Source organism: Rhinolophus ferrumequinum, chromosome 6 (assembly GCF_004115265.2).
Source record: "Rhinolophus ferrumequinum isolate MPI-CBG mRhiFer1 chromosome 6, mRhiFer1_v1.p, whole genome shotgun sequence".
NCBI lineage: Eukaryota > Metazoa > Chordata > Mammalia > Chiroptera > Rhinolophidae > Rhinolophus > Rhinolophus ferrumequinum.
In genome coordinates, this window is record NC_046289.1 from 98,707,502 (window position 1) to 98,732,801 (window position 25,300).

The 25,300-nt window shown below is 57.1% G+C and overlaps 1 protein-coding gene across 1 annotated transcript; it reads left to right on the plus strand.

Moving 5' to 3' along the window:
• Positions 1-223: 223 nt before the first annotated feature.
• On the plus strand, positions 224-25,074 carry LOXL1 (lysyl oxidase like 1). The gene is made up of 7 exons (XM_033106901.1): positions 224-2,111; positions 15,821-15,929; positions 18,720-18,857; positions 19,393-19,549; positions 20,109-20,204; positions 21,806-21,921; positions 24,744-25,074. The coding sequence occupies exons 1-7, from the start codon at positions 977-979 to the stop codon at positions 24,748-24,750; spliced, it is 1,758 nt and encodes a 585-aa protein (XP_032962792.1). The 5' UTR covers positions 224-976; the 3' UTR covers positions 24,751-25,074.
• Positions 25,075-25,300: the final 226 nt, after the last annotated feature.

A 25,300-nucleotide genomic window follows, 5' to 3' on the forward strand; every position in this document is an offset into this window, starting at 1 on the left:
CATAGTGTGTGAGAAGGTGATCTCTCGCATGATTTCACAAGTTCTATTCAGCACAGGGCATACGCCCAGCCTATAAACCAGGAAAGTAAGCCCCAGAGGTATGCCAGGAGAGAAAAAGCTGAAGCTCCAGCCCCTCGATACTCAGGCCCAAGAAACTGAGGTGCACCTGGGGTCCAGAATTAGAGGGTGGTTCAGCTGGGGTTCGGCATCTCCCCAAGGAGGCCCATCAACAAGGAGGGTGTCTTTTAGCCCTGGTTTGGGGGCCTTGGAGCCCAGGGGTCCTGGGGAGAGGCTGGAGTAGACAGGAGTCAGGGGCTCATTCAAGCCCACACAAGCAGTAAGTAAGATAGAGACCAGGGGAGTCTGGGTCCAAAACAGAGAAATGGCCAGAGTGGTGCTGACTCCCCCGACCCAGCCCTGTTCAGCCTGCCTGGGCCCCACTTCCCAGGCTGAGTCCCCAGAGGACCCCTCCTACTCTTTATTTCATTCCCTTCCTCAGAGGCAGGTCTGCGGCTTGGCTGGGAGCTCCAGGCACTGAGGGAGCACAGCAGCTGTGGGACAGGCCACATAGCTAAAACCCGGCGGGCCATAGGGCCCTGCGGAGGAGACCCCAGCAGGCGGACCAGGCTGCCCGAAACCTCCCAAAGCTCCCAGCCTGTTGCTTATTCATTCAGAGTGGGAAAGCGCCAGCCCGCGGGCAGCCAGTGCCCAGCTGCCCCAGTAAGACCCCCAGGCGGTCCTGCCCGGTGCCCTGCAGAGAGCCTCTTGCAGTCCTGGGCACCGCCCCTGCCCTGCCCTGACCCCTTGGCCTCGAAATGCTGTCATCGGAGGAGCCTTCCCGCTCGGACCAAGGCCAGGATGGACAAAGCTAGAGCTGGGGCAGGCAAGGAGCCATCCTGTCCTCGAGGCCGTGGGAAGAGAAGCACGCACAGTCTGAGAGCCTCTCGGTCCGCCAGGCCTCTGCAGAGGGGCCACCATGGCTCTGGCCCGAACCGGCTGGCAGCTGGGAGCCCTGGTGTGGGGCGCTTGCCTCTGCGTCCTGGTGCACGGGCAGCAGGCCCAGCCGGGGCAGGGCTCAGACCCGGGGCGCTGGCGACAGCTGATCCAGTGGGAGAATAACGGGCAGGTGTACAGCCTGCTCAACTCGGGCTCCGAGTACGTGCCTGCAGGACCTCAGCGCGGCGAGAGTAGCTCCCGAGTGCTTTTGGCGGGCGCCCCCCAGACCCCGCAGCGGCGCAGCCAAGGAGGCCCCCGGCGGCGGCAGGCCCCTTCGCTGCCCCTGCCCGGGCGCGTCGGCTCAGACACTGTGCGCGGCCAAGCGCGGCACCCGTTCGGCTTCGGCCAGGTGCCCGACAACTGGCGCGAGGTGGCCGTCGGGGACAGCACGGGCATGGCCCGGGCCCGCACCTCGGTTTCCCAGCACGGGGGCTCCACCTCCTCGGTCTCGGCCTCGGCCTTCGCCGCCACCTCCTACCGCCAGCCACCCTCCTTCCCGCAGCAGTTCCCCTACCCGCAGGCGCCCTTCGTCAGCCAGTACGAGACCTATGATCCCGTGGCGCGGACCTACGACCAGGGCTACGTGTACTACCGCGGCGCGGGCGGCGGCATGGGCGCGGGGGCTGCGGCCGTGGCCTCGGCGGGAGTCGTCTACCCCTTCCAGCCGCGGGCGCGCTACGAGGAGTACGGCGCGGGCGAGGAGCAGCCTGAGTACTCGCCGCAGGGCTTCTACCCGGCCCCGGAGAGGCCCTACGCGCCGCCGCCGCCGCCCGCCGACGGCCTAGACCGCCGCTATTCGCACAGCCTGTACCACGAGAGCGCCGCGGGCTCCGAGCAGGCCCACCCCGACCCGAGCCCCGACGCCGCGCAGGCCAACGGCGGCGCCTACGGCGGCGACCCGCGCCTCGGCTGGTACCCGCCTTATGCCAACGTTCCGCCCGAGGCCTACGTCCCGCCGAGGGCCGTGGAGCCGCAGCCCCCGTTCCGCGTGCTGGAGCCGCCGTACCTACCGGTGCGCAGCTCCGATGCGCCCCCGGCCGTGGGGGAGCGCAACGGCGCGCAGCAGGGCCGTCTCAGCGTGGGCAGCGTGTACCGGCCCACCCAGAACGGCCGAGGTGAGTACTGTCCCCACGCCCTGTGCTTGGTCCTCCTGGTCCCTGGTGAACCGCTCTGTGAGCCCAGACCCTCCTCCGTCCTTAACTAAAGACCCCCCCCAGCACCCTGAGTTGCTAGGGATCCCCCACGCCCCTATCAGCAGCCCCGTGTGTCCCACCTTCCAGCCTTTCCCTGGCTACACATCATTGGTGCCAGGATTTGGCCAGGCAGGCCTGGGCTCTGACCCTGGCTTGGGGGTAGGGGGCTCTGGGAGGGAGCCCAGACCTGGCCTTCCAGACCTGGCTTGGGTCATTTGGGGACAAAGGGAAGGAGCTCTTCTCCCTGCCTCTTCCTCATTCCAATCAGGGCATGTCCTCCACCCTTGGAGATACCCCTATGCCAGCCTCACAGGGTGAAGCAGGGATAACGAAGGTCAGAAAGGCCTTATAGGATCCCTCTGGAGATGTGGCAAGTTCCTGGTCCCTGGGCTCCATGAGCTTGGCCCCAGTGAGCAGGAGGTTGGAGGAGAAGCTCTTGCCCGAGGAATCCAGACTAGATGACAAGAGTTCCCTCAGGGACACTGGAGGGGCCAGTGAGGCACTAGCCTGGGTGCAAAATTTAAGGGGGTACCAAAAAACTCAGTCATTGAGGTAGGTAATATGTTAATGCATTTTCAGAGCAAAATAATGTAAAACATTCCATGATGAACAAAATATCCCAATTTTAAATAGAATCAGTAACGGTGCCATGCCAAGCCACATTGGAGCCTATGGCAAACAGAAAAATCAGCAATGCTGATGCTCTCTTTATTTGAAATTTTGATGTTTTGTTCATCCCAGATTTCTTTGCATTAATTTTGATTTTTAAAAATATTGCATCAAATATTACTTATCTGGTTACTGAGTTTTTTGGCACCCTCTTACATTTTGCACCCCAGGCCAGTGCCTCACTCACTTCACACAGCTCATCCTAGTCTAGGCCCTGGGTGAGAATCTTAGGAGGCTGCTGGGCCTACCTCTGGCTTTTTGGGGTGGGGGTGGAGTGTGGGTGATTTTATGACCTGGGAAGGCCCAAGCCATCTGCGCACGAGGACACAGTGCAGGGGGCAGCCTTCTTTCTTCAGTTGGACAACTCCACATATGCTGTTAGCACTCGGGCTACTCTGCTAAGGGCCCACGAGTCCTGGCCTGGTCTGACCAGGGCTGCCCCTGCTTCTTTCTGCAAGTTCAAAGTCAGCTTTGGTCAAGGTTTCCCATTCCGTCCCCCATGCCCATGCAATCCACTCCTGCCCTACCTCTTAGATTCCCTGCTCCACACCAAGGTTACTGTGCCGGGCCCACCAGGTGAGAACTGAGGCCTTCGGGGTCCAGGTACTGCACCCCCAGCATTAGCTCCTCTGCTTCTGTCAGCATGGGGACTGCTGCTTTGTCTTCAGCCACACTGACTTTGTGATGATAGGTTGCTGCTGAGGCAGGGGTAAGGGTGTGTGTGTGTGTGTGTGTGTGTGTGTGACGGGCGCAGGGGCGTTCCTGTTTCCCTCGGGGCTGCTGGAACCCAAGGCTAGGCGAGAGAGTGTCCCCCTCCCATCCAAGGCAAGTGGGGTGCTGAATTGCAGTGTGAGAACCTGCAGGAGTGAGGTAGAGGGCCCTCTGTGATATGATAAGGCGCCACCCTCGTTCTCACCGGGACCCTGCAGCTGAGCGTCAGCTGCTCAGCTGCTCCTAGAACTCCTTGCAGGAGAAGACATACAGGGTGCTAAACTTTTTTTTATTTTATTTTATTGGGGAATATTGGAGAACAGTGTGTTTCTCCAGGGCCCATCAGCTCCAAGTCGTTTTCCTTCAATCTAGCTGTGGAGGGGCAGCTAAGCTCCAAGTCCAGTGGCCGTTTTCAACCTTTAGTTGTAGGGGGCGCAGCCCACCATCCCATGCAGGAATTGAACCAGCAACCCTGTTGTTGAGAGCTCACTCTCTAACCAACTGAGCCATCCGGCTGTCCGTAAGGTGCTAAACTTTTGCAGTAGCTTTTCTTAGAATGCAAGACCGCAGAGTGGGGCTCAGCCAACCCCCCCCCCCCCGCCCCAGCCTCTGAGCAGAGGAAAAAACTGAGACCTCAAATTCCACAGCACCGCTGGCAGAGCTAGGCCTGGGACTGGACATCTGTGCTCCAAGCCAGTGTGTTTTCTAGGGCCCCTCTTTGGCCTGTCAGTTCTTAAGGTTCAGAGGGGGACCAACCAGGGCAAGGCTGTATCTGGACTGGGGGTGCTTGGTGTTTGGCAGGGGCCTCTGGCCATTGCTCCTGAGCCACACAATTCATTTGGATGAAAGACATTTGTCCCCTGCAGCTAAATGCTAGGGGCCAGGCCCAGTGTGCCGGTGTGCACCAAATCCAGGCCCCGCCTGGGGCGCACCTCGGTGCTGCGATTGGGCAGGCACTGGGGGGATGGACTAGGGGAGCACAGAGGAGGAGCCTCCCCAGGCAGGGTCTGGGGACTCAGGGGACCTGCTCCAGCACTGCTGCAAGGAGAGCCATCTGCACCCTCCCCTAGTTATGGAGGGGATGGTGTGTGGGTGGGACTGTTGGGGGTACGGGCCAGTTTGGGGCTCAGAGAGGGAGCACTACTTTCTCGCCCATCATTGGTTCCCCGTCCCCACCCTACTAGGCCGGGACCATGGAAAATCCCTGTTCAGAGAAATCCAAGTCTTGTTCTTGAGCTCAGACCCCCAAGCCTGGTGTGGGAGTCCAGGGCGGATTCTCCGAGGCTGACCTCATTCCTCCTGGCCACACACCCAGGGGTCTGAAGCAGGGCGCTGGCAGCCTGCGTGCGTGGGTGTGAACGTGTCCTCACAACACCAGACACATGTGCGCACCACCCTCGTCCCGCCGTCTTTGGGTGGTTTCCAAGCGCCTTTCTAGGACCCAGTTTCTCCCTGGGGGGCCTGCACCCTCTTCCCTCCCACCCTGGGCGGGGGATGCCCAAGGCCTCCAACTCTGCAACATGTAACTGGAGAGAAGACCAGGAAACAGGCCCAGAGAGAGCCACATATTCGCCTGGCTCTCAGCAAATCCATGCAGAGGCCTGGCGGGTGGCCGCCTGCTTCCCAGGCCGGCTGTGTCCCGGGCCCGGTCTGTCTCCCACCGCCAGGCCCCCCTCCGGCCTCCCTGCCCCTGCTCCTTCCTCCCCGCAGCCTCAGCTTCTCTGAGCTGCTGGTCTCAGTGCCAGCCCCAGAAGACCACGGCTCTTCTCCCAGGGCCTCTCCCGTACACCCCCAGCCTGATTCACTGGCTCTGGCCACCCTGTGAAAGTAACGCAGAGCCTCTCAGGGCATCTCTGTGCCAGCCTTGCCTGGCATGAATCCTCCATCCCTGCCCTCACACAGCCAACTGGAGGTCAGCAGGGAGCTGTGGCTGCCTCCTCCCTGATGCCCTGGTCCCTGCCTCTCCCTCACCAGTCCATCCTACACGTGGAGCAGATAAACCCCGAGTTGCTGACCATGTTTCTCTCCCACTCAGGAGGTTCTGTGGCTCCCAAGGCTTCCAGGACAAAATCTGAATGCCCGCGGCTCCAGAGCCTTGAGGCACCTCCTACCTCTCTCAGGTCTCCACAGCCCCCGTGGGGACTGTGCTACGCCTAGACCTAGAGGGTTCACCTCCCTGCACGCACGGGGTGTTTCTGGGGTGTTCACCTCTCCATCCAGCGCCTCATACCCAAGAGGTCAGACTCCCGTTAGTCCCTGAGAATGGCCTTGGCTCTCTGCCCCCACCCCCCACCTGCCCCTCCAGGTCACCTACCCACCTCCACAGGTCAGGGAGTAGAGGCAGGGAAAGATGGAAGCAGCCTCCCACAGCAAGCATCCCAAGTTAGAGTCCCAAGGTGGAGATGATGGTGACAACCTGGCCATTTGCTGCAGCACACCTGCTGAGCTTAGCGGTGTAAGTGTGTGATTTATTCACCCCCACAGCCTCCTAGAGAGGTTGGACGTTATGGTACAGATGAGAACACTGAGACAGGGAGGTCTCACAGGCTGGATGCAGCTGATCCAGAATTCACACTGAGCCTGTCATCTCTGCTTTGCACAGAAACAACCTAGGAGGACCCCCACCCTGCCTCCTCCAGGTGGGCAGGGCGAGAGCCTAGACCTCCTCTACCAACTTCCCCTCCCTGGGCCTCTGTTCCTCCAGCTGCAGTGGACAAGAGGGATAAGTACACTAGCATCTATAGGGCACTTGACACATCACCCCATGAACCAGGTAGTTATTCGTCCCATTTCATAGAAGGTGACAGGCCCACTTGCTAATTGTCACACAACCTCTTAGTAGCGAAACCATGATTTGAGTCTGCATGACTTCCCCATCCCGAGTTCTTAATTGTTATACATTATTATTTTTAAAGTTTTTATGTATACCCCGTATTTAATTTTTATGTATTCTTGCATACCCTGCACACTTCATTTATTCACTCATTTTTTTGGTCATTCAACAGACATTTGATAGTCAGCTCTGTTCCAGGCACAGATTGTGACAGGGTGAGATAGGCCAGTGAGTGTGAAGGCTTTGGAAGTGAAGACTCCCTTGGCAGGGTGGTGTTGGAGCCTTGCCATCCTCATGCCATTCTCATTCTCTCTTTACTCAACAAACACTTATCTACTGCCTCCTAAGTGCCAGACACTGTTCTTAGAACTTTACAATTAGGGTCACTTAATCCTCATAACAACCCAAGGTATTATTATTATCCCCATTTTGCAGATGAGGCAACTGAGACCCTCAGAGGTTAAGTGACTTGCCCAGGTCGTATAACTGGTGACTGGAAGAGCCAGAATCACAGCTCAGCACCCCTCCATCCTTCCCTGAAGTTGCCTGAGGTGCTCCTTCAGGAAGATATGGAGTCTTCAGACAGAGGAAACTGTCGTAAAGGGTCCAGTGAGCAGTGGAGAGAGGGACCTGGGTCTTTTTCCTAATTCCCTGGGAGGCAGTCGAATGCCACTAGTGTGGGAACAAACAAGTGGTGTCCTGGCAGCCTCATCTAAGGCAGACTTCCTGCCTCTCCTCTTATCCAGTTGCCAGGTCACATCTTCTCTCCCCTGCTCTCAAACTGGACCATCACTGCCAGAACAAACAGCTCCTATTTTAAATAATAATAATAGTAGCGGATATTTATTGAACACTTACTATGCACCAGACACTATGCCAGGTATTTTATTTTCATTTTCTCTTTTAATCTCCACAGCAACCTTGTGGGATAGATAGTATTATCACCCCCAGTTTACAGACCAGGAAACCGAGGCTAGAGGTCAGTAACCCATCTGAGGTCTCAGAGCTCATCAGTGGCCAAGCTCGCATCCAGGCTGACTCTCTGTCCCACTGACTGCCCTCAGGGAAGGAAGGGTATGTCTTCGTGTTCATTGTTTCTCTCAAGTCTAAACCCGCTGGAAAACCCACATTTGGAGTTTTGTCTCGCATCCACAGGCCCCACAGAGCCTTTGGAGGTGGTGGCAGAGCAGGGTGGAACATCATCAGGGCCTGTCGGCAGCAGGCTCCTGTCGCACTTGACCTGGGTGACCTGGCCTTTCGTCCCCCTCCTCCCTCTCTCCGAACCTCGGGGCCCCCATCTCAATGTCCTCTCGGCTCTGAAGGGTCCCTCCTCCCCAGTAGTCCCAGCCCGAGTCCACCCACTCCTGTCCAAGCCAAGAACACATGGAAAAGTCCCCAGAGCAGTGGCTGGAATGGCAGGAGAGGAAGGGCGAGGGGAGGAGGATGGTCAGCCCAGGCGGCCCACACCTGCTTCTAATCCCCGTGCAGGCATTCCTGTGGAGCAGCGGTTGGCTGGGCTCGGGAGGCCGGAATGAGTGGCCAGGTCTGGTCCCCTGCCCTGCCCTGACCTAGCAGCCTCCTCACCACAGGCAGCTGCACCCAGAGGGCCTTTGTGTCTGCATTTAGATTACGGGGCCAGGGTTAGGCCAGGGTCCCTCTCCCACTTGCTGATGGGCACTCAGAAATCAGGCATTTGCGTATCACCTGGAGATGGGTAATACTGGTGTCAGAACGCCAGAGCAGGAAGGGACTCAGGTTAGGAAGGCAAGGCCTGAGAAACCTGTGCCATCAAAAGCCCTGGGAGACAACCCACCTTTCCTCCTGCTCGGGAGACAACTGATACCACAGGTTTTCCCACCCCAAAGCTAATCCTGTTTCCAAAAAAAAGGACTTTTGGAATCAGTCCCATTCTTCGCTTGATCATGAAATCTGTGCTCACAGGCAGATGCCACCAGACCGTTTATGGGGTGCAGTTATTTGTGAACATGCTCACCAAGGGTGCAGAGTTGCCAGGCCCTGAGCTGAGTGCAGGGAGTTCAGGGATGCCCCAGACCTACCCGTGTCTCGCTGAGGTCTCAGCCCAGCAGCAAGAAGGCAGACACACAGGATGCGGTGGCCCAAGCCCACCTCCATCTTTCCAGCTCCCAGACCTGCTGTACACGGAGGTCTGGGCTTGCAGCTGGGGAGCAGGCAAAGGAGAACCCCACCCACTCCCAGGGGCTCTTGTCTGGCTGATCACCTCATGAGGACATTCAGCCGTTCAACAATATTATTGTGTGCTGGGCAGTGGCCTAAAGCTGGGTATTCATTAGCGAAAAGAAAGGCACAAAGTTTTTGTCCCGTGGGTCTTGTATTTTCATGCGTAAACATAATAAATAGGTAAATAATCAAAGGTCGTAAGTACTGTGGAAACAATAGAGCTAAGTAAGGGAGAGCTGGAGCGTAGAGGGGGCAGGTTGCAGAGGTGGTCAGGACAGGCCTCTTGAAAGTGACATTTGAACAGAGACTTGACGGAGGGAAATGAGCAAGCCGTGCAGCTATTTGCAGGAAGAGCATCCAGATAGAGGAAACAGCCAGTGCACAGGCCCTGAGGCAACAGTTCCCTGGGGTTTTCAAGTGCGTGTCAGTGTGGTTAGAGCACAGTGGCCTGGGAGCGGGGAGCATAATAGGAGACAGGTGAGAGAGGTAACAGGCCCGGGCCATGGAGGACCTCGTAGGCCACTTTGGCTTGGATTCTCCTGCATCGGGGAGCTACTGCAGGGTTTGAGCTGAGAAGTGACATTTAAATAGAAGCCCTGACTGCTGTGCTGCAAATGGACAGTGGGGAGGCAGGTAAGAGACTGAGAGGAGACAGAGATCCAGGCAGAGATGACGGCAGCTGGGCAGGGGACACAATGGAGGTGGTGGAAGTCAGATTCGGGATGTATTTTGGAGACAGAGCTGATGGGATTTCCTGATGGATTGGACGTGGGTGTAAGATAAAGAGAAGGGGTCAGGCATAACGTAAAGGTTTATGGCCTGTGCAGCTGGAAAGGTGAGGCTGCTAGAAGCTGAGATGGAAAAAGGTCACTGGCAAGGATCTGAGGGGCAGGGAGGGAGCCCAAGGGCCTAAAACATCCAGGAAGGCTTCTGGAGGTGGGGCAGGGGCCCTGAGCAGGGCCTGCAAGGGCGGGAGGCCGGGAGGGGTAGAGGCTGTGCTCACACTGACTAGTGAGGTGTGCAGGGAGGTGGCAGAAGGCTTGGCCAGCAAGGAAGGTCGCTAACCTCCCCAAGGGTTGGCGTCGGCCTCCTCCCAGCTCAGCCCCGGCCTGCTTCCTGGGTGGTTTGCTCAATTGAACACTCACAGATGCCCTTCTCTGAGCTGGGCCCTGCCACAGAGAGGAGTGAGGCCATCTCTGCTACCGGACAGTGTCTCCCAGTCCGGTGGGGGCAGCAGATGTGCTGGAAGAGGGATGCAGGGTGGTGGCAGAGGGTTGGTCAGGACTGACAGGGGAGGCTGTGGGGCCTAAAGACTGTACCCCAGTGAGGGCAGAGCTGGGCTGTGCGCGTGTGTGTGCGTGTGTGTGTGTGTGGTAGGGAATTCCAAGGCAAGGGCACCACGGCACCAGAGGCGGGGGCAGAAAACGTCAGGTGTGCTAGGGAGCTGTCTACTGATCCTCAGTGTTAAGAGATCTGGGAGGCCAGGTTAAGGCCACCACAGAAAGCCGTGGCTGTCACCCTGAGCAGTCTGGGCTGATGGTGTGGGCAGTGGGGAGCCATTGAAGGCTGTGGGACTGGCTTCATGGCTGTCACAGCTCCTTTGCCTGGGCTGGGATTGCCCCTTCACAGTGGGGCGTAGATCCCACTGCCACCTTGCCAGCCTGCTCATCACACACATGTGGTTCTGCCGGGCTGGTGCTGACAACTTAATGTCCTGATTATTAGATGATAATTTCATGGGGCACAGAGCTGCCAGCTCCCACCCCAGGGGCCCTCTCGGCTCATCGCCCCTCAAGGCCGTGCTCTCAGCTCCCTGCTTTCCCTACCTAGAGCTCCTCTGGAGTCTGGCTGCTCGGGGAGCCGGGACATCCCGCTGTGCACGTGTGTCACAACCCACTGCCCATTGTCTGTTGGGCATTGTTTATCCTCCAACCAGGCTCAGGAGACTGGGGCTATTTTGCATTCCACTCTCCTTCATCTGCTGCTTGTGAGCAGAGGGCTGGGGAGGGAAGATTTCCAAGGAGATGAGGTTTATGGAACCCACAGAAAAGGGGAAACCAACAGGGAAACAGGTGAGGTGTGGGCAAGTGGCAGGAATGTAACCGCAGGCCCTCTGCACTGGGCAGCCTCCAGGAACCGCTGAGCAGGAGGGAACAGATCACTCATAAGGCAGGAAGGATTTAGGTCAGACGTGGGAGAATTTCCTGGCTGCTAAACGATAGTCTGTAGAGGTTGTGAGAGGTCCTGGGCTCTTGCCCAAGGCTGGGGAATGGACTGAATAGCCCATGAAAAGTATTTTAATCTCCAAGTGTTTATGGAGCCATCAAATTATGCTCAAGGACCGGTTAGTCCAATCTCCCCATTGTCCACATGGGGGAGCTGAAAAGGAAAGGGACCTGGACAGCGGGGAATTGGACAAGATGGCGAACTCGCCTGCGAGTCTTACTACCAAGAAGGCCCAGCCTGTGTCCTGCCAGGGAAAGGGAAGACTGTCCCAGGTTCCCGTGGGCTGGCATGTGGACCAGCCGGCAGGCCCAGGCCCAGTCTGGGTGGAGGATGGGGCAGGCTGACCTGAATACCTTGTGAGGGGCCCTGGGTCCCGCACAGAGGAAGCCCCCAGGCCAGAGCCAGCGTGCAGAAGCTGGACCTTGTCCTTGACTCTGGGACTTCACTGCCCTGGAGGTCTGACATGGCCCTCAGAGTCTGACGGGCTTCCCAGACCAGCAGCCGCCTGCAGAATGGCCTTGGGACCCGCTACGCTTCCACCCAGCTCCTCCCTAGCCAAGCAGCCTGGCTTTGGCCAGCCCAGGGGCCCTTGCTGCCTTTTGACTTAGTGTCCCCCCACTCTGGCCCAGGCACTGTGCAGCCTGAATCCCTGTGTGCACGGGCCCGTGGTCAGCATGGAGGGGTGCCCACAGAGGGGCAGCCCAGGGCTCCAGGCCATGAGTAGGCTAGAGGACAATCAGATCTGGAGAAATGGAGGCATTGAGGCCTGAAGAGGGGCCAGGCCTGCCCAGGGCCACACAGAAGGCCTGGGACAGAGTTGGTAAGAAGCCAGGCTCCTGTCTGCCTCCTGAGATGCTGATGGTGACAAAGCCTCCCCACGCAGCCTTCAGGTGGTTAGCCCATCCCTGGCGTCCGTCCCAGGAGACCGGCGAGATTGGCCTGCGGGTGCACACTGTGTAGCCTATTTATTTATAGCAATGACAAGCAATGAACTAGACAGATCTTAAATGTTTACATTGACTGAGAACCTAAAAAACAGAATGCGATTGTAAGACAGTATCATTTATATATTTCAAGAATACATACACACTGCAGGTTTGACACAGGCACAAATGTTGTGGACATATCTAAGGGCCAGAGGTGAGAATGAAGAGTAACACATTCTACTACAAGACTCGGGACTCGCAAAGACCGATGATAATGACTAGTTTGCTCTGACATGAGAATTATGATTAATTCCATTTTCTGCATTTATGAAAACGAGTCTCCCGGAAAACTTCTCAACGGAACCCACTTAATAGAGTCTGCAGTGCCATGTCCAAGAACTGGCTGACTCCATCCATTCTGGACAAGAGATCCCAGCCCCTCCTCAAAATTGCATCCCCGTGACTGGTGCTTCTCTCTGCCTTCTGACTAAGCCTTACCCTCTCCAGGGTCTTCTTGGGATGAGGTGGGGGTAGCGAGCACATGGTCTGGTTGTAACTGGACATCACCCAGTCCTGCCTGGAGGGTGTGGTTGCACCCCGTAAGCCAGAGACAACAGACCAGTACCCCTGCCTCTACTCCACACACCCTGCTCAAGCGTTCTCTCATCATACAACCTGCCCCTGCCCACGGCCCTGTGAAGGGACTGACAGCCCACGCCTGCAGGCCTGGCTGCTGACTGAGTGCCTCCTGGGAGAGCAGGCCAGAGAAGGAGGGATTGTTCCTTCCTGGAAAAACATACCAGCAGAGGGAGGGGGCCTGCTGTTCCCAGGGACCTCAGCAGGGGGTGGGGAGGGAGGGTACAGGGCCTAAAGGTGGCTATCTTCCCGCAGATTTCTGGGAGGCAATGAATGTGTGACAGGGTGGAGCTTGGCCTGTGGCGGGGAGGGGGACTCAGTTGGGGGCGTCACAGAGCCCATGTGAGATGTGGAGCAAAAAGAAGATAAAGACGATGTGATTCCATTTATGGTCTGGAAAAGGCATTAACTAAAGTAATGAAAAAGCAGATCAATGATTACCTGGGGTGCTGGAGGGGCAAAGGGGATTTACTGGGAAGGAGCAGGAGGGAATCTTCAGGAATGATGGAAACCACAGCTTGATTGTGGTGATAGTTACATGGTGTATACATTTTGTCAAAATTTAACAAATTGTACACCAAAAATCTGTGTATTTGACTGTGTGTAGATCAAATTTCAAAAAAGTTCATTTTCATAAAAAGAATGACGAGGAGTTCTGGGAGTGTGGCAGGACCTGGGAGCTCCTCCTCGAGTTGCCCCAACTCGATCTGTGACTGGGCAGATGCGTTGCACTCCTGAGCCTCAGCTCGCTCCAGCACCTCCATGCGCCCTGGTGTCCTGGAGGACAGCGTGAGGAGCTGCTTATGGATGTTTGGAACAGCAAACCACAGTTGGCCCTCCGTTTTCGGGGCTAGGGAACACACCGATGGAGAGGGCCGACTAAGAGACTTACACATCTGCAGATTTGCGTGTTCTTGGGGTGGGGGGGTTCTGGAACCGAGCCCCCTTGGATACTGAGGGATGACTGCATTAAGCTGCTAATCATTAAAGAAGCTTGCCTCACAGAGGCCAATCAGGGAAGACTTCCTGGAGCAGGAGGCACCCACCTGAACCTGAGATTGCTCAACAATAAGAGGAAGATCATTGATGACCAGGGTCAGGACTCACATTGCAATCAGCAGCTCTGAGGTGTCTGTCCTTAGTCTTTCTCCCACGTGCCCACATGTAGTACTACACAAAGGCTTTTCCCCCATGGCTCTGGATCTTATTTTTAAAAAGCTCACACCACTCAGCTACAATCAAAGAGGATTGGTGACGTCAAAGCAACTCCTTTTAAGGTGTTTGTTTGTTTGTTTACGTACTGAGCTTTAGTCTGTAATTTGGACAAACAGCAGTGAGTCTGAGTTCAGAGTTGTTGATAGGTGTCAGACCTCAGTGTGTGGCCAGGATTCAGGCTCAGTCTAGGACCAGGATCAGGGTACAGTCCGACCAGGGTCAGGCTCTGTGTGACCATGGTCAGGGCTCAGTCAGAGGAAAGGAGCTGCACTGACCCTCACTGGCCCTGAATACCCCTGGCCTCTTACCCGGCTGGCTCTTCTAACTTCCCTGGACGGCACAGCTAACTCATGCAATGGGCTAGAGAGGAAGGGTCGGGCCAGAAAAGCTTTGTGGAGCCATCTGTGCAGTGTTTATTGAAACCGGGCCTGGGATGGGGGAGGCGGCTGTCTGGTGCCAAATGGTGGGTCTCATGAGGCTTCAGGCCCAGCTGACCCACCCCCACATGTGCTGAAGGAAAGGTGCTGTGGTGTTGGGGAAGGGGACTGTTCCTGTCTTCCTTACGTCCCCCACAGAGACTTCCAGGGACAGTGGGTGAGAGCCGGCGTGGCACCGAGGTGGCCCCTTGCTTCGAGGGCCTGAGGAGCCCTGGGGGAATGATTGCAGGCATTCCTGGGGGCTTGAGTAACGGGCCCTCGGCGGGCCAAGACAGCCCCCATCAGCCAGGAGCCACCTCATCCTCACCCACCCTTGTGCGCCAAGCTTTCTCTCCATTCCGAGTAGGTGAGGTCACACTGGCTGCCTGGCCCCAGCCCTGCATGAGGCCCGGGCCCCGGGTGAGTAGCAGCACGGTCTGGGAGCCCAAGTCTGTGTGTGGGAGAGGTGGCATGCAGGCCGGCACCTCTGGGAAAGGCTGAGGCCTCTCCTCTGCCTCATCTGCCTCATCTCTGGACCTAAAAGCCGACAAGAGGGTTTTGGCAGCAAGGAGAGGGAGCTGGAAACCTGGCCACGTGACTCAAGTCCCCCTACCTTGCATGGCCCCCAAGGGCAGAGGGCTTGAAAGAAACTAGGAGGAACTTACAGCCTCATTTCGTCACTTCCCTGCCAGAATCCCCGAAGCCTGAGACGGGAGGGGATGTAGAGGCCCCAGGCCCAGGTTCTTTTAGGTCAGTGGCCCAGCTGGGATGGAGCCCAGGGCTCTGGAGTCCCCTGCCCACCTCCCACCCAGCACCCCCACACTCCCAGCATCAAGGTCATTGCTTCTGGATTTCATGCAGATGGGGTCTGGACACCTGAGTTTGGTTTCTGCTAATTCCTCACTGGAACTAATGCTTGGGGAAGGGTTGAGGGGAAGGAAGGCAGAATGGACAGACCCAGGCTCTAGGATATCCTGGGAACAAGTGAGCACAGGAACTGGAGCAGATTCCAGACTTCCTCTGAGACCTGTAGGGGAGGGAGCCAGGCGCCCCTCAGGTTGGAGGCCAGAGGCTGCAGACGGGAGGGCGTGGTGGTCCAGGGGCAGATGGCAGGAAGAAGGAACCTGGCTGGGCGCCCAGGCGGAGAATCCTGCCTGGTCAGCAGCCTGCTCTAGGGCAGTGTTTTCCTCCTAGCCCCTTCCTACCTGCCCACCTCCTCTTCTTCCAGCCAACATTCACCTGGCTCCGCCATGAGCCTGCTGGGACGCACTTGGGGCCAGAAGCCCAGGGCTCTCTGGGTAGTTCATGAAGAATGCTGGATGAGAGGAACAGAGGGTGTGTGGAGGCTGGCGCAGAGGACTGGGGAATAAGGACGTGCAGGGAAGTGTCTCTGCCACGAAGTTACTGGGTTCATTCAGTCCTGCCTCCAAGCCCTTGTCCATGCCGTTCCCCTAAAGAATACCCTTCCCTCTTCTCTGGCTCCACATTCCACCCTGTCCCCCACTCTTGCTCACGTCCCAGCTCTGCCAAGAGGTCTCAGTGCTCCCACAGCACAGAGCTCCAGAGCTCCCTGACCTCCCTGACCCACGCTTGAACCCAGACAGAAAGGTTCAGCTCCCACACCTAGCTCAGGCTGGGAGGCTTCCTGAAGATGGTGAAGGCCTCTATAGAGGAAGAAGAATGACAAAGGGTATTTGGGGCTGGGGAGGTCTCTGGGCATTAACCACGGCCAGCCTGACCTTCCTTAACGTCATGCTCTTTCCCCTGCTCCATCCCCGGTTCCCCCACTGCCCGCTCCAGGTCTCCCTGACTTGGTCCCAGACCCCAACTACGTGCAAGCTTCCACTTACGTCCAGAGAGCCCACCTGTACTCCCTGCGCTGCGCAGCAGAGGAGAAGTGCCTGGCCAGGTAAGGAGCTAAGGATGAAACTTGGAGCGTTGGGACAGTCCCTGGGAGTCACCCAGAACCCACACGCGTGCTGGCCAGGCTGCCAGGCTGCCTGCAATCCGCATGACCTGGGCCAAGCATCTGAGCCTCTCAGGACCTGGCCCTCATCATCTGTGAGCCTTGCCTGCCCCAAGGGAGTCAGGAGGGGAAGGGAACAAGCTGTTATCCAGCATTTCTGAACACATCCCTACACAAGGGAGCTTCCTTTTACTGTGGCCTTGAATCTTCACTCCAGCCCTGAAGGTTTGTGTTCCCCATCGGGAAACCGAGGTGCAATGACAGGAACTAAAACTTTTCCGATCCGAGCTGCCTCGTGAGAAGTTTCCTCACGGGGAGCTCAGATTGCCAATGCTTCCACGAGGACCTAGGGAAGTCCTCTGGGGGGACCGAGCCTTCAGGATGGGGTCAGAGTATGGGCCACCTTCACAGTGTGGCTGTGGCTGGCCCAGGCTGTCTGCCTGGGTCACAGCAGGGCCAGTATGCATGGGTGGCAAAGAGGCCTCAGTTATGTGTGGCACCAGAGAGGGGAAAGAGACCAGTTTACGTGACTCCAGAAGGTAAACACAGCCAACTCCTCATTATTCTGAGGCGATTCCACCTCCTGGCTTCTAAATTTATTAACAGCAAATATTCTGTTCAAATATGTATGCTTTGGGGACATCGTCCTGTGCTAAAAGACCTAGTTAAAGATTACACAGACGTACTTCTTTTGTTGACAGTTCTCTATGCCGGAAGCACCTAGTTTTCTTCATTACTTGCTTTTGACATTTGAACTCTTTATTTACTTTTATTTTTTAGTATCTGGGAAGCCCTTTGGAATCCAAACATTTTCTCACTTATGGGACCTCTAGTCCACCGCCACTCAGAGTAGCTGACCACAGCTGTTACCAATCTGTAACAAGGACCTTGCACCAGGATGTCACTCAGCTCACTGCTTCCTCCACTGAGAAAGTCTGGCTTCAAAAAAATGTGTCAGCTGAACTGAAAAGTGTGATTAGTGATGTAATTGATTCTCATGCTGGTGTGAGTTCCTTATCTCATTACAGACTGGCAACCAAGTGTGTGTACACTGGCAACAGTCCTAGGACCACACGCTGAGTGCCACAAGCCTGTGGCCTGTGCGTTCAGGCCTTGTCGTCCCAGCTGTCCCTGGGAAGAGAAGACAGTGATGATGCCACTAGTCTGATTCCTCCAGCAGTGAGGGACTCACAGCCTCCGTGACAAGCCATGAAGGCTGAGTTTTGAGGCGTCTGAGTCAAAACCCAACTATCCCTCCACCTTCCTGGAGCATCCCGTTGTGTCCAGACCTGAGCTCTGGATGGGCTGGGGAAGAGATGGCCGGGCCCTGTCCTGGAGGGGTCTCCTGGTTTAGCAGCGGGGTGGGAGGAGGGGCTAGCATGAGCAGTTTGCAGGCTGGAGCTGTATACGGCCAGAGGGGCGAGGTCGGCAAGGGCTGAGGCCTCAGAGGCAGCTGGGCGCAGGGTGAGACCTAGAAGACCTGCCAAAGCTGAAGCCCTGGAGCACGAAGCCTCGGAGATCATCGTGGGTGTGGGCTCGGCTGTGCCAGAGTGCAGACAGCCAGCAGGACCCAGACGAGGGAAGGGACTTGCTCCAAGTCTCACCACGATTTTGTGGCCAAACTGGGCCTAGGACCTAGACCCTGATGGTTTCCCACGGTGTGCTGAGCCGGACAGAAGGGCAGCATTGAGCTCAGCAGAGGGAAGGAGGATGTTTGTTCCAACCCAGACATAGATGGATTCCAAGCCTCCCCCAGACAAGGCCAAGGGCCGTATGTCCTGGCAGAGAGGAGCCTGCACTGCCTGTCGTCCAGACATCCTCTCTGAGAGAGCTAATCCCCACAACTGGCCACCTCCTGCCTCTGGCCTGACGACCCAGACCTTAATGGGCCCAGGGACGTGCCTGGAGGCTGGTCAGGACAACTCTCAGGGGCCCATCTCAGTTGGGAACTGGGGGTCAATAAGAGAACTGTGAGCACAGAGTCTGCACCAGATGTGTGCTCCCTGAAGAAAAGGCCAGGGCGCTGGCCCTGAAGCCACACACGCAGTCAGGGAGAGGTGGCCGAGTCACAGGGACCGAGTGATGATGGGTGTGGTATCAGGGTGTGCTGCAGGCAGTGCTGGCAGAGCTCACAGGCAGTCACATTCCTTTAAGTGGGGCAATCAGGGCCGACTTCCTTGAGGAGTGGCCTGAGTTGGCCTAGGGGTTGGGTGAGTTCTGGGTCAGGCAAACAGCTTGAGCAAATGTGTAGATTAGCAGAAGAGTTAAGTCTGTTTGGAAAACAGTGTTGAAAGCTGGAGCCCAGGGTGCGTGGGGAAGTGGAAGGCAAACAGGACCAGGAGAGTGAAGAGGCTTTGACACGAAGACGTTGACCTGCTTCTCAGGCCCACCTGAGACAGCGCTTTAGTCAACCAGCAGGACTCCATCTGGAGGAGGGAAGACTGTCAGAATCTCCTGGGAGGGCTACTGTTAAAAAGATCTCTGAAGATTTTGAATGGCCCACCCCTAGAGGCTGTCCCCAGCTGAGAGTCACCTGCAGGCATCAGGGACCCACTTTCAGGCCTGACCCTGGTGACAGCTGCCAGCCCCACAGTGGAAAGAGGGGGAGAGGCCTGAGCCTCCGTCACAAGGCAGGGGGTCAGGAGCCAGCGTCTTCAGGGATAAGTTGGCCCATTCTGGGTTTGGGGGTCATGGTGCCCAGCCCCACTCTGTGCTTCCCGTGTGTCCCTGCAGCACAGCCTATGCCCCAGAGGCCACCGACTACTCCGTGAGGGTACTGCTGCGCTTCCCCCAGCGTGTGAAGAACCAGGGCACGGCAGACTTCCTCCCCAACCGGCCGCGGCACACCTGGGAGTGGCACAGTTGCCACCAGTGAGTGGGGCCGGTGGCCTCTCCTGCCTCCCTTTGGACTCGGGGACCTGTGCCCCAGTCCCCCATCACCATTAGTGCTCGGGAGGGGCAGGTGCTGGTGGGAGGGCCCTGTGAGTTGTTTTCTCCCAACATCAGCGGGGCAAGGGTTGGTTGTTTTCTCCCAGGATCCATCAGCGGGGCAAGGGTGTCTCAGAGGAGCCTTAGCAAAAGCTGGGCTGGAACAGGAGACACGGAAGGATCAGTCTTGATAGGGATGAAAATGTCTAGAAAGAGGGCATAGCCCAAGGGAGGCCAGTATCAGTGGCTGCCCAAAAGGAAGTAAGGAGCCCTGGCGGGGGAGGGTGATCTGGTAGGTGGGGACACAGAGATGCCGCCCTGTGGGACACAGGGACCCGGGGGACCCAGGAGCCCAGACTGGTCAGGAGGCTGTGTCACATCCGGGTCACCTGGGCCCATCTTAGGAGGTGGCCAGGATGGGAAGCCCTGGGATAACGAGGCCCTCTTCTCTCTCCCCCAACCTGTCCTCTGCCTCCAGACATTACCACAGCATGGACGAGTTCAGCCACTATGACCTGCTGGATGCAGCCACAGGCAAGAAGGTGGCCGAGGGCCACAAGGCCAGCTTCTGCCTGGAGGACAGCACCTGCGACTTCGGCAACCTCAAGCGCTACGCGTGCACCTCACACACGCAGGTTGGGCTAGAGAAACAGGGCAGGGGCGAGGGGTGCAGGGTACGGCCCCACCCAGGGGAGCTGGGGGAGCGAACAGCTGTGCAGCCTGGGTCAAGCTGAAGATGCCAAGGCTCTGGCCACTCACTCATCCAGAGGGGTCTTCTCGTCAGTCCTCAGGCCACTACAGGGCCCCTTGGGGACTGCACACCCCCGCCCCCGGCCCCTTCCTGCTTCATTCCCAGGGTGTCTGCTCTTGGAAAGAAAGGAACATTCAACAAAGTCAGGATGGCATGGTGTTCTGTTTGCCGACTTGTGCATCCAAATCCACCTTTCTGTCCGTCTGTCCCATCATCACAGAGTGGCCATCTGTACTGCCTGTTTGTCCCTTTATGCACCCCTCCACCCACTTCTCCCAGGCATGCCCCCTTTTTCATTTGATCCCTCTAGTCCACCAGTGGGCTGAGGCAGGAGCAGACCCATTCCGAGCAGCCGCCCGGGCCGGGTCGGGCGAAGCACAGGAAGGAGGCCCCAGGCTCTGAGGAGGATGCAACACCGACTTGTACTCTTGTGCCTTTTCTAGGGCCTGAGCCCCGGCTGCTATGACACTTACAACGCGGACATCGACTGCCAGTGGATTGACATCACTGACGTACAGCCCGGGAACTACATCCTCAAGGTGGGCCCCTGGTCTGGGCACCCCCTCCACCTGCTGCTCATGGCAGTGTCCCCACCTCTGAAATACACTCCAGCCTCTGGCTGTGTCCCTCCCCAGCATCCCGGGGCATCACACAGAGGTCGGCCCTTCCCATAAAGGTCTTCGCCTCGGGCACATACAGCCTCTTTCCATAAAGATACCAAGGAGCCCTAGGCCCAGGTGTGGTGGTGTCGGAGAGTGGGGATTCTGTCTTTCCTAAGTGACAGAGGACGCAGGGAGCCATGTGGTCCATCCCCCGTCTGTGGGCAGGGCAGGCCATCAGGGAGAGGACACTGCCATCTGAGAGAGACACTCAGCTCCTCACAGTGACCCCTGCAAAGCCAGGGGCTCCTGTGACCAATAGTCCCTTCCAGCCTGAACCCCACCTCCAAAACACACTCACTCGAATACCCCTTCCCTTGGGAGGAGACAGGTAGAAAAGCACGGTGGGGACACACCGCCCCACGTGGTACATCCCTGTGCAGGCTTCGCCGGGCCGGGCCATTATGACCTCATCTGGGGAAGCAAATCAGCCTCCTCCACACAGGTACGAAGTGAGGGTGGGGTACATTGTGCCAGGTCCCCCGGACCTGCTGCTCCACACTGAAGTTCAGTGAAGCAAGAGCAGTAAAGACAGGCTTGGGAAACGGTTTCAACCTGCACGAAACGGGCTGCTGGGGCGGCCATCTGTGCACATTCAGAACTCAGCGACCTGGAAGCTGTTGCAGCCTCATCTGAGCACCTGTCAGCAGGCTCGGGGGGGCCCTGCTCCATGTCACCCGGCGCCGAGGTTGTCCAGGATCTCTTCCCTCCCCTCGTGCATCCACTCACACAAAGTGTACAAAGGCCCCTCTGAATTATGGGCCCTGGAGATCCAAGCACATAAGCAACACACAGTTCGCGCCCATAAGGAGTGTACGAGGATTTAAAAGTAGCCTCCTTCCATCTGATCTCAAGTGTTCCGCAAATAAAACTGGGTGTAGCCTACCCCCGTGAGCCGCCCCCCAGTAATCCAACATTTAAAAGGCTTCCTTGTGTCCCGACAGCTCTTCTTCAGACAAAAGCACAGCTTGTGCTTGGGCCATCATCTCAGTGAGTGTCAGGCACCTTGAGCTCCGGGCAGAGGGTGCCGCCCGGCATCAGACAGGCCTGCAGCAGGTCATGTAGCCGGACACACACACGCGGTGAACGGCGTGAGCCTCGGAGTCGGGAGACTGGGCGTGGCAGCCCTGCTCGGCCCCTCCCTCCCTGCTGTGCTTCCTAGGCCAGTGATTCAACCTCTCTGAGCCTGAATGCCCTGTGCGGAGCCCACTGGCCTGGGGAAGTTTCCCACCTTCTGATCAGGGCGACCTGATGTGCTCTTGACTAGGACGGCCTCTTCTTTCCTCCCTCTGTCTCTCTGCATCTCTCCGCGCCTGTCCATCAGTGTATCTGTCTCCTACCTCCTACCTCTCACACAGTCTTTCTTCACCTCCCCGTGTCCCTCTCTCTGTCTGTCTGCCTCTCCACCACCTTGCCTGGTGACCAAGTGAAGCACAACCCTCTGACCAGGTCCCTTTCCCTCTGTTGCCCGTTTTCTTCAGGTGCATGTGAACCCCAAGTACATCGTTTTGGAGTCTGACTTCACCAACAATGTGGTGAGATGCAACATCCACTACACAGGCCGCTATGTTTCTACAACAAACTGCAAAATTGTCCAGTAAGTGCTCGCCCGCCCCCGCCCCTTTCCTGCCCCGGGAACAGGCCAGGCCACGCGCAACACATACCAGGATACCCGCACTTTTCACCTCCGCGGCCACACACAGCTGCAGTGGGGCCCAGCCCACAGGCAGAGCAGGGGGAGTCTTGTCTGCAGCAGCCCCAGGCTGTGTTCCCGTGGTGGGGCTCAGGCTGCCGTGTAGATCTGGGGTGTGGCTCCCTAAGATTTCTCGCATGGGAACCAGCAAGAGGCAGCATCGCTGAGTGGACATACACGGCTCTGCAGTCTTAGTTCTGTAACTTCCTCACTCTGTGACATTGGACAGCTCCACCTCACCTCTGAGATGCTTTTGTCAACTGTACAATAGCCACTGTTTATATCCCACACAGGCTTGTGAGGAGGATTTAAAGGCTTGACATCTGTGCACATTCAAGAACCCTTCACAGGGGCCCTCAATAAATGGCATCTGTGATCATTAGTGTCTTTATCAAGTGGCTTGAGTTAAACAGTCCCAGGTTAGAGGTGATCCTGGTTGGAATGAGACATGGTTGTCGCTGGGCCCCATTGTCAAGTTGATAAGCTCTGAGCCCAGGCCTTTGGCATGTGGCTCCTGCGCAGGGTGGGTCCTCAGCTGTCACTGTCTCATGCTGGCTGTCCTCAGCCTCTCTCCTGATTCCTGCCATGAAGTACTTTGCAGAGGGGCCCCCTGCAAAAGAAACCTCACCCCACTACATGTGAGTTTAAAATGTTTGATCAGGTCAAAGCAACTCTTTAGCATTAAAAAAAGGGAGAGCTAGCAAAATCCTAGAGCTTTAATCCCTCAGCTGGAGGATGAACGGCAGAGATTCCAAGGCGCAGAGAGTACTCTTTACCCAAAAGTGGATGCTTATTAATGCTTGACAGGTATGACAGGTGGAGCGTGTAAGCAGGGTCAGGGCTCAGTGTGTGAGCTGGGTCGGGACTCAGTGTGTGAGCAGGGTCGGGGCTCAGCGTGTGAGCAGGGTCGGGGCTCAGCGTGTGAGCAGGGTCGGGGCTCAGCGTGTGAGCAGGATCGGGGCTCAGCGTGTGAGCAGGGTCGGGGCTCAGCGTGTGAGCAGGATCGGGGCTCAGCGTGTGAGCAGGATCGGGGCTCAGCGTGTGAGCAGGATCGGGGCTCAGCGTGTGAGCAGGATCAGGGTTCAGTGTGAGCAGGATCAGGGCTCAGTGTGTGAGCAGGATCGGGGCTCAGCGTGTGAGCAGGATCGGGGCTCAGTGTGAGCAGGATCGGGGCTCAGTGTGAGCAGGATCGGGGCTCAGCGTGTGAGCAGGATCGGGGCTCAGCGTGTGAGCAGGATCGGGGCTCAGCGTGTGAGCAGGATCGGGGCTCAGTGTGTGAGCAGGATCGGGGCTCAGCGTGTGAGCAGGATCGGGGCTCAGCGTGTGAGCAGGATCGGGGCTCAGCGTGTGAGCAGGATCAGGGCTCAGTGTGAGCAGGATCAGGGCTCAGTGTGTGAGCAGGATCAAGACCCATTTAGAGAAAGCTCTTTAACCCTGGGTGCTACCACTAAGCAGACTCCACTCCCCGTCATACCATGTATACTAAAAATGAGAACAACAGCCTCTAGTTCTGTGCAGAGATTAGGTTCCTCATAAGCAGAATTATTAGGTTGGTGCAAAAGTAATTGCGGTTTTTGCAGTGATTTTTAACTTGTTAAACAACATTTACCTTTGCAGCAACTTAATATATCAGAATTATCCAGGTCATAGAGTGTGTTTGAAACAACTGACTCCTGGCCCCTCCCTGGCAGCATGGCTCTTTCGCATGCCTGGATTTCCAGCCCTTTCTCACTCCTCAGGGCCTGTCTCAATTAGCCATTTAAATTTAGGGGTTACCTAAATGGCAGAAGTGTTCTGGGAAGCCATTCTATGGAAGGAGAAGGAGGGAGGAAGGAAGGAAGGAGGAAGGAAAAAAGGAAGGAAGGAAGGAAGAAAGGAAGGAAGGAAGGAAGGAAGGAAGGAAGGAAGGAAGGAAGGAGGAAGGAAGGAGGAAGGAAGGAAGGAAGGAAGGAAAGGAAGGAAGGAAGGAAGGAAGGAAAGAAACAAGAAAGGAAGGTGGGAGCATACAAGAATAAAGGGGGCTGAGGGCCATGCAGTGGGGCAGGGAGCCTACATCCCCTCTTATTCTGCCTGCTGCTGGGGAAAGTAGTTAAAACCGCCTCCCTTTTCCAGGCAGCACCACAGGCTAGGCCCCTCAACAAGGCAGACAGCAAAGCAGAGCACCTCCCTCCCCACCTCCCCTGGGGCCTGTGGGCCCTTCCCTTTGAGCCTTTTACATAAATGCTTGGAAAGGCTCAGGTTTTATTAGAGCGTCTCTGTGACCCTGACCGCAGGCAGGCGTCTGGGCCAGCACACAGGAAGCTGGAAGGAAGGAGCCTTCCCAGAAAGGCCACGGGACTGACGCCTGTGGGTTTCAATCTTGTTTCCGAAGAGAAAAAAGGAGGTTTGGGGGGAAAAAAAAGTACTGAGTTAGAAAGTATTTCCAGACAGTAGCAGCTCTGCCTAGAAAACAAGACAATCTGAAACTCACAGCACGGGGAGGGGGTGGTCCTGAGACAGTACCTGGGTGGGAGTCCATGACACCCCTCTTCTGGGACCTGGGGCTGAGAAGCCCTTCTCCCGAGCCCAGGTTACTGAGGCCAACTGAGGCCTGTGCCTGCCCTCCACGTGGGATCTGGGCTGTGCAGGGGAAGCCTTCGGCTGCGGAGGCAGTGGGGGCCTTGCTGACAGTGGAGTGAGGGCCTGCCCCTGTGCCTGCCACTGACCTGTTCTGTTTCTCTCCTTAGATCCTGATTGGAGAGGGTGGACCGACAGCCAACCCCCCCCACTTCCCAAGGCAGGTCCTGCTCCCCAGGCAGCCTCCCATCAGGACAAACCTGGCCCAAGGGGCACAGCCCCCACCCCCAGAGGCAGGGGCCGTGGGACACAGGGACATCCCTCCCTGCCGGCCTCAGGGAGCGAACATGGACCGAAACCACAGGGATTCCGGATGCCAGGCCCAATGTCGTACTTAACTTTTCTCTACCGCGTTATTTTGTCGGTTGTTGGTTTTTATTTTTTATATTTTGGGCATACCACAGAGCAAGATTGCCCAGACCTGGGCTGAATAAAACAAGGTTTTTCTACTCTGCGGTTCTGCATGTGGCCGGCCAGCTGGGCTGGCCAGAGCTGGCTTGGGCTCGGGGGATGCCCTGGGGCTTCCTGCTTCCCCTGGCAGAGTCTCGAAAGGGCAGCCAGCCACCCCCAGGACCACTGCTTGACCAAGAGGGCATCGAGGGCGTCAAGCCTCCTGTGGAAACCCCGAGGGGTTCACCCCAAGGCCAAGCCCACTGTGTGGGAAGAG

Coding starts and splice junctions, on each gene's coding strand:
- LOXL1 (XM_033106901.1), top strand. CDS start 977: ATGGCTCTGGCCCGAACCGGCTGGCAGCTGGGAGCCCTGGTGTGGGGC. Junction 15,930..18,719: donor GAGGAGAAGTGCCTGGCCAG/GTAAGGAGCTAA, acceptor GTGTCCCTGCAG/CACAGCCTATGCCCCAGAGG. Junction 18,858..19,392: donor GAGTGGCACAGTTGCCACCA/GTGAGTGGGGCC, acceptor CTCTGCCTCCAG/ACATTACCACAGCATGGACG.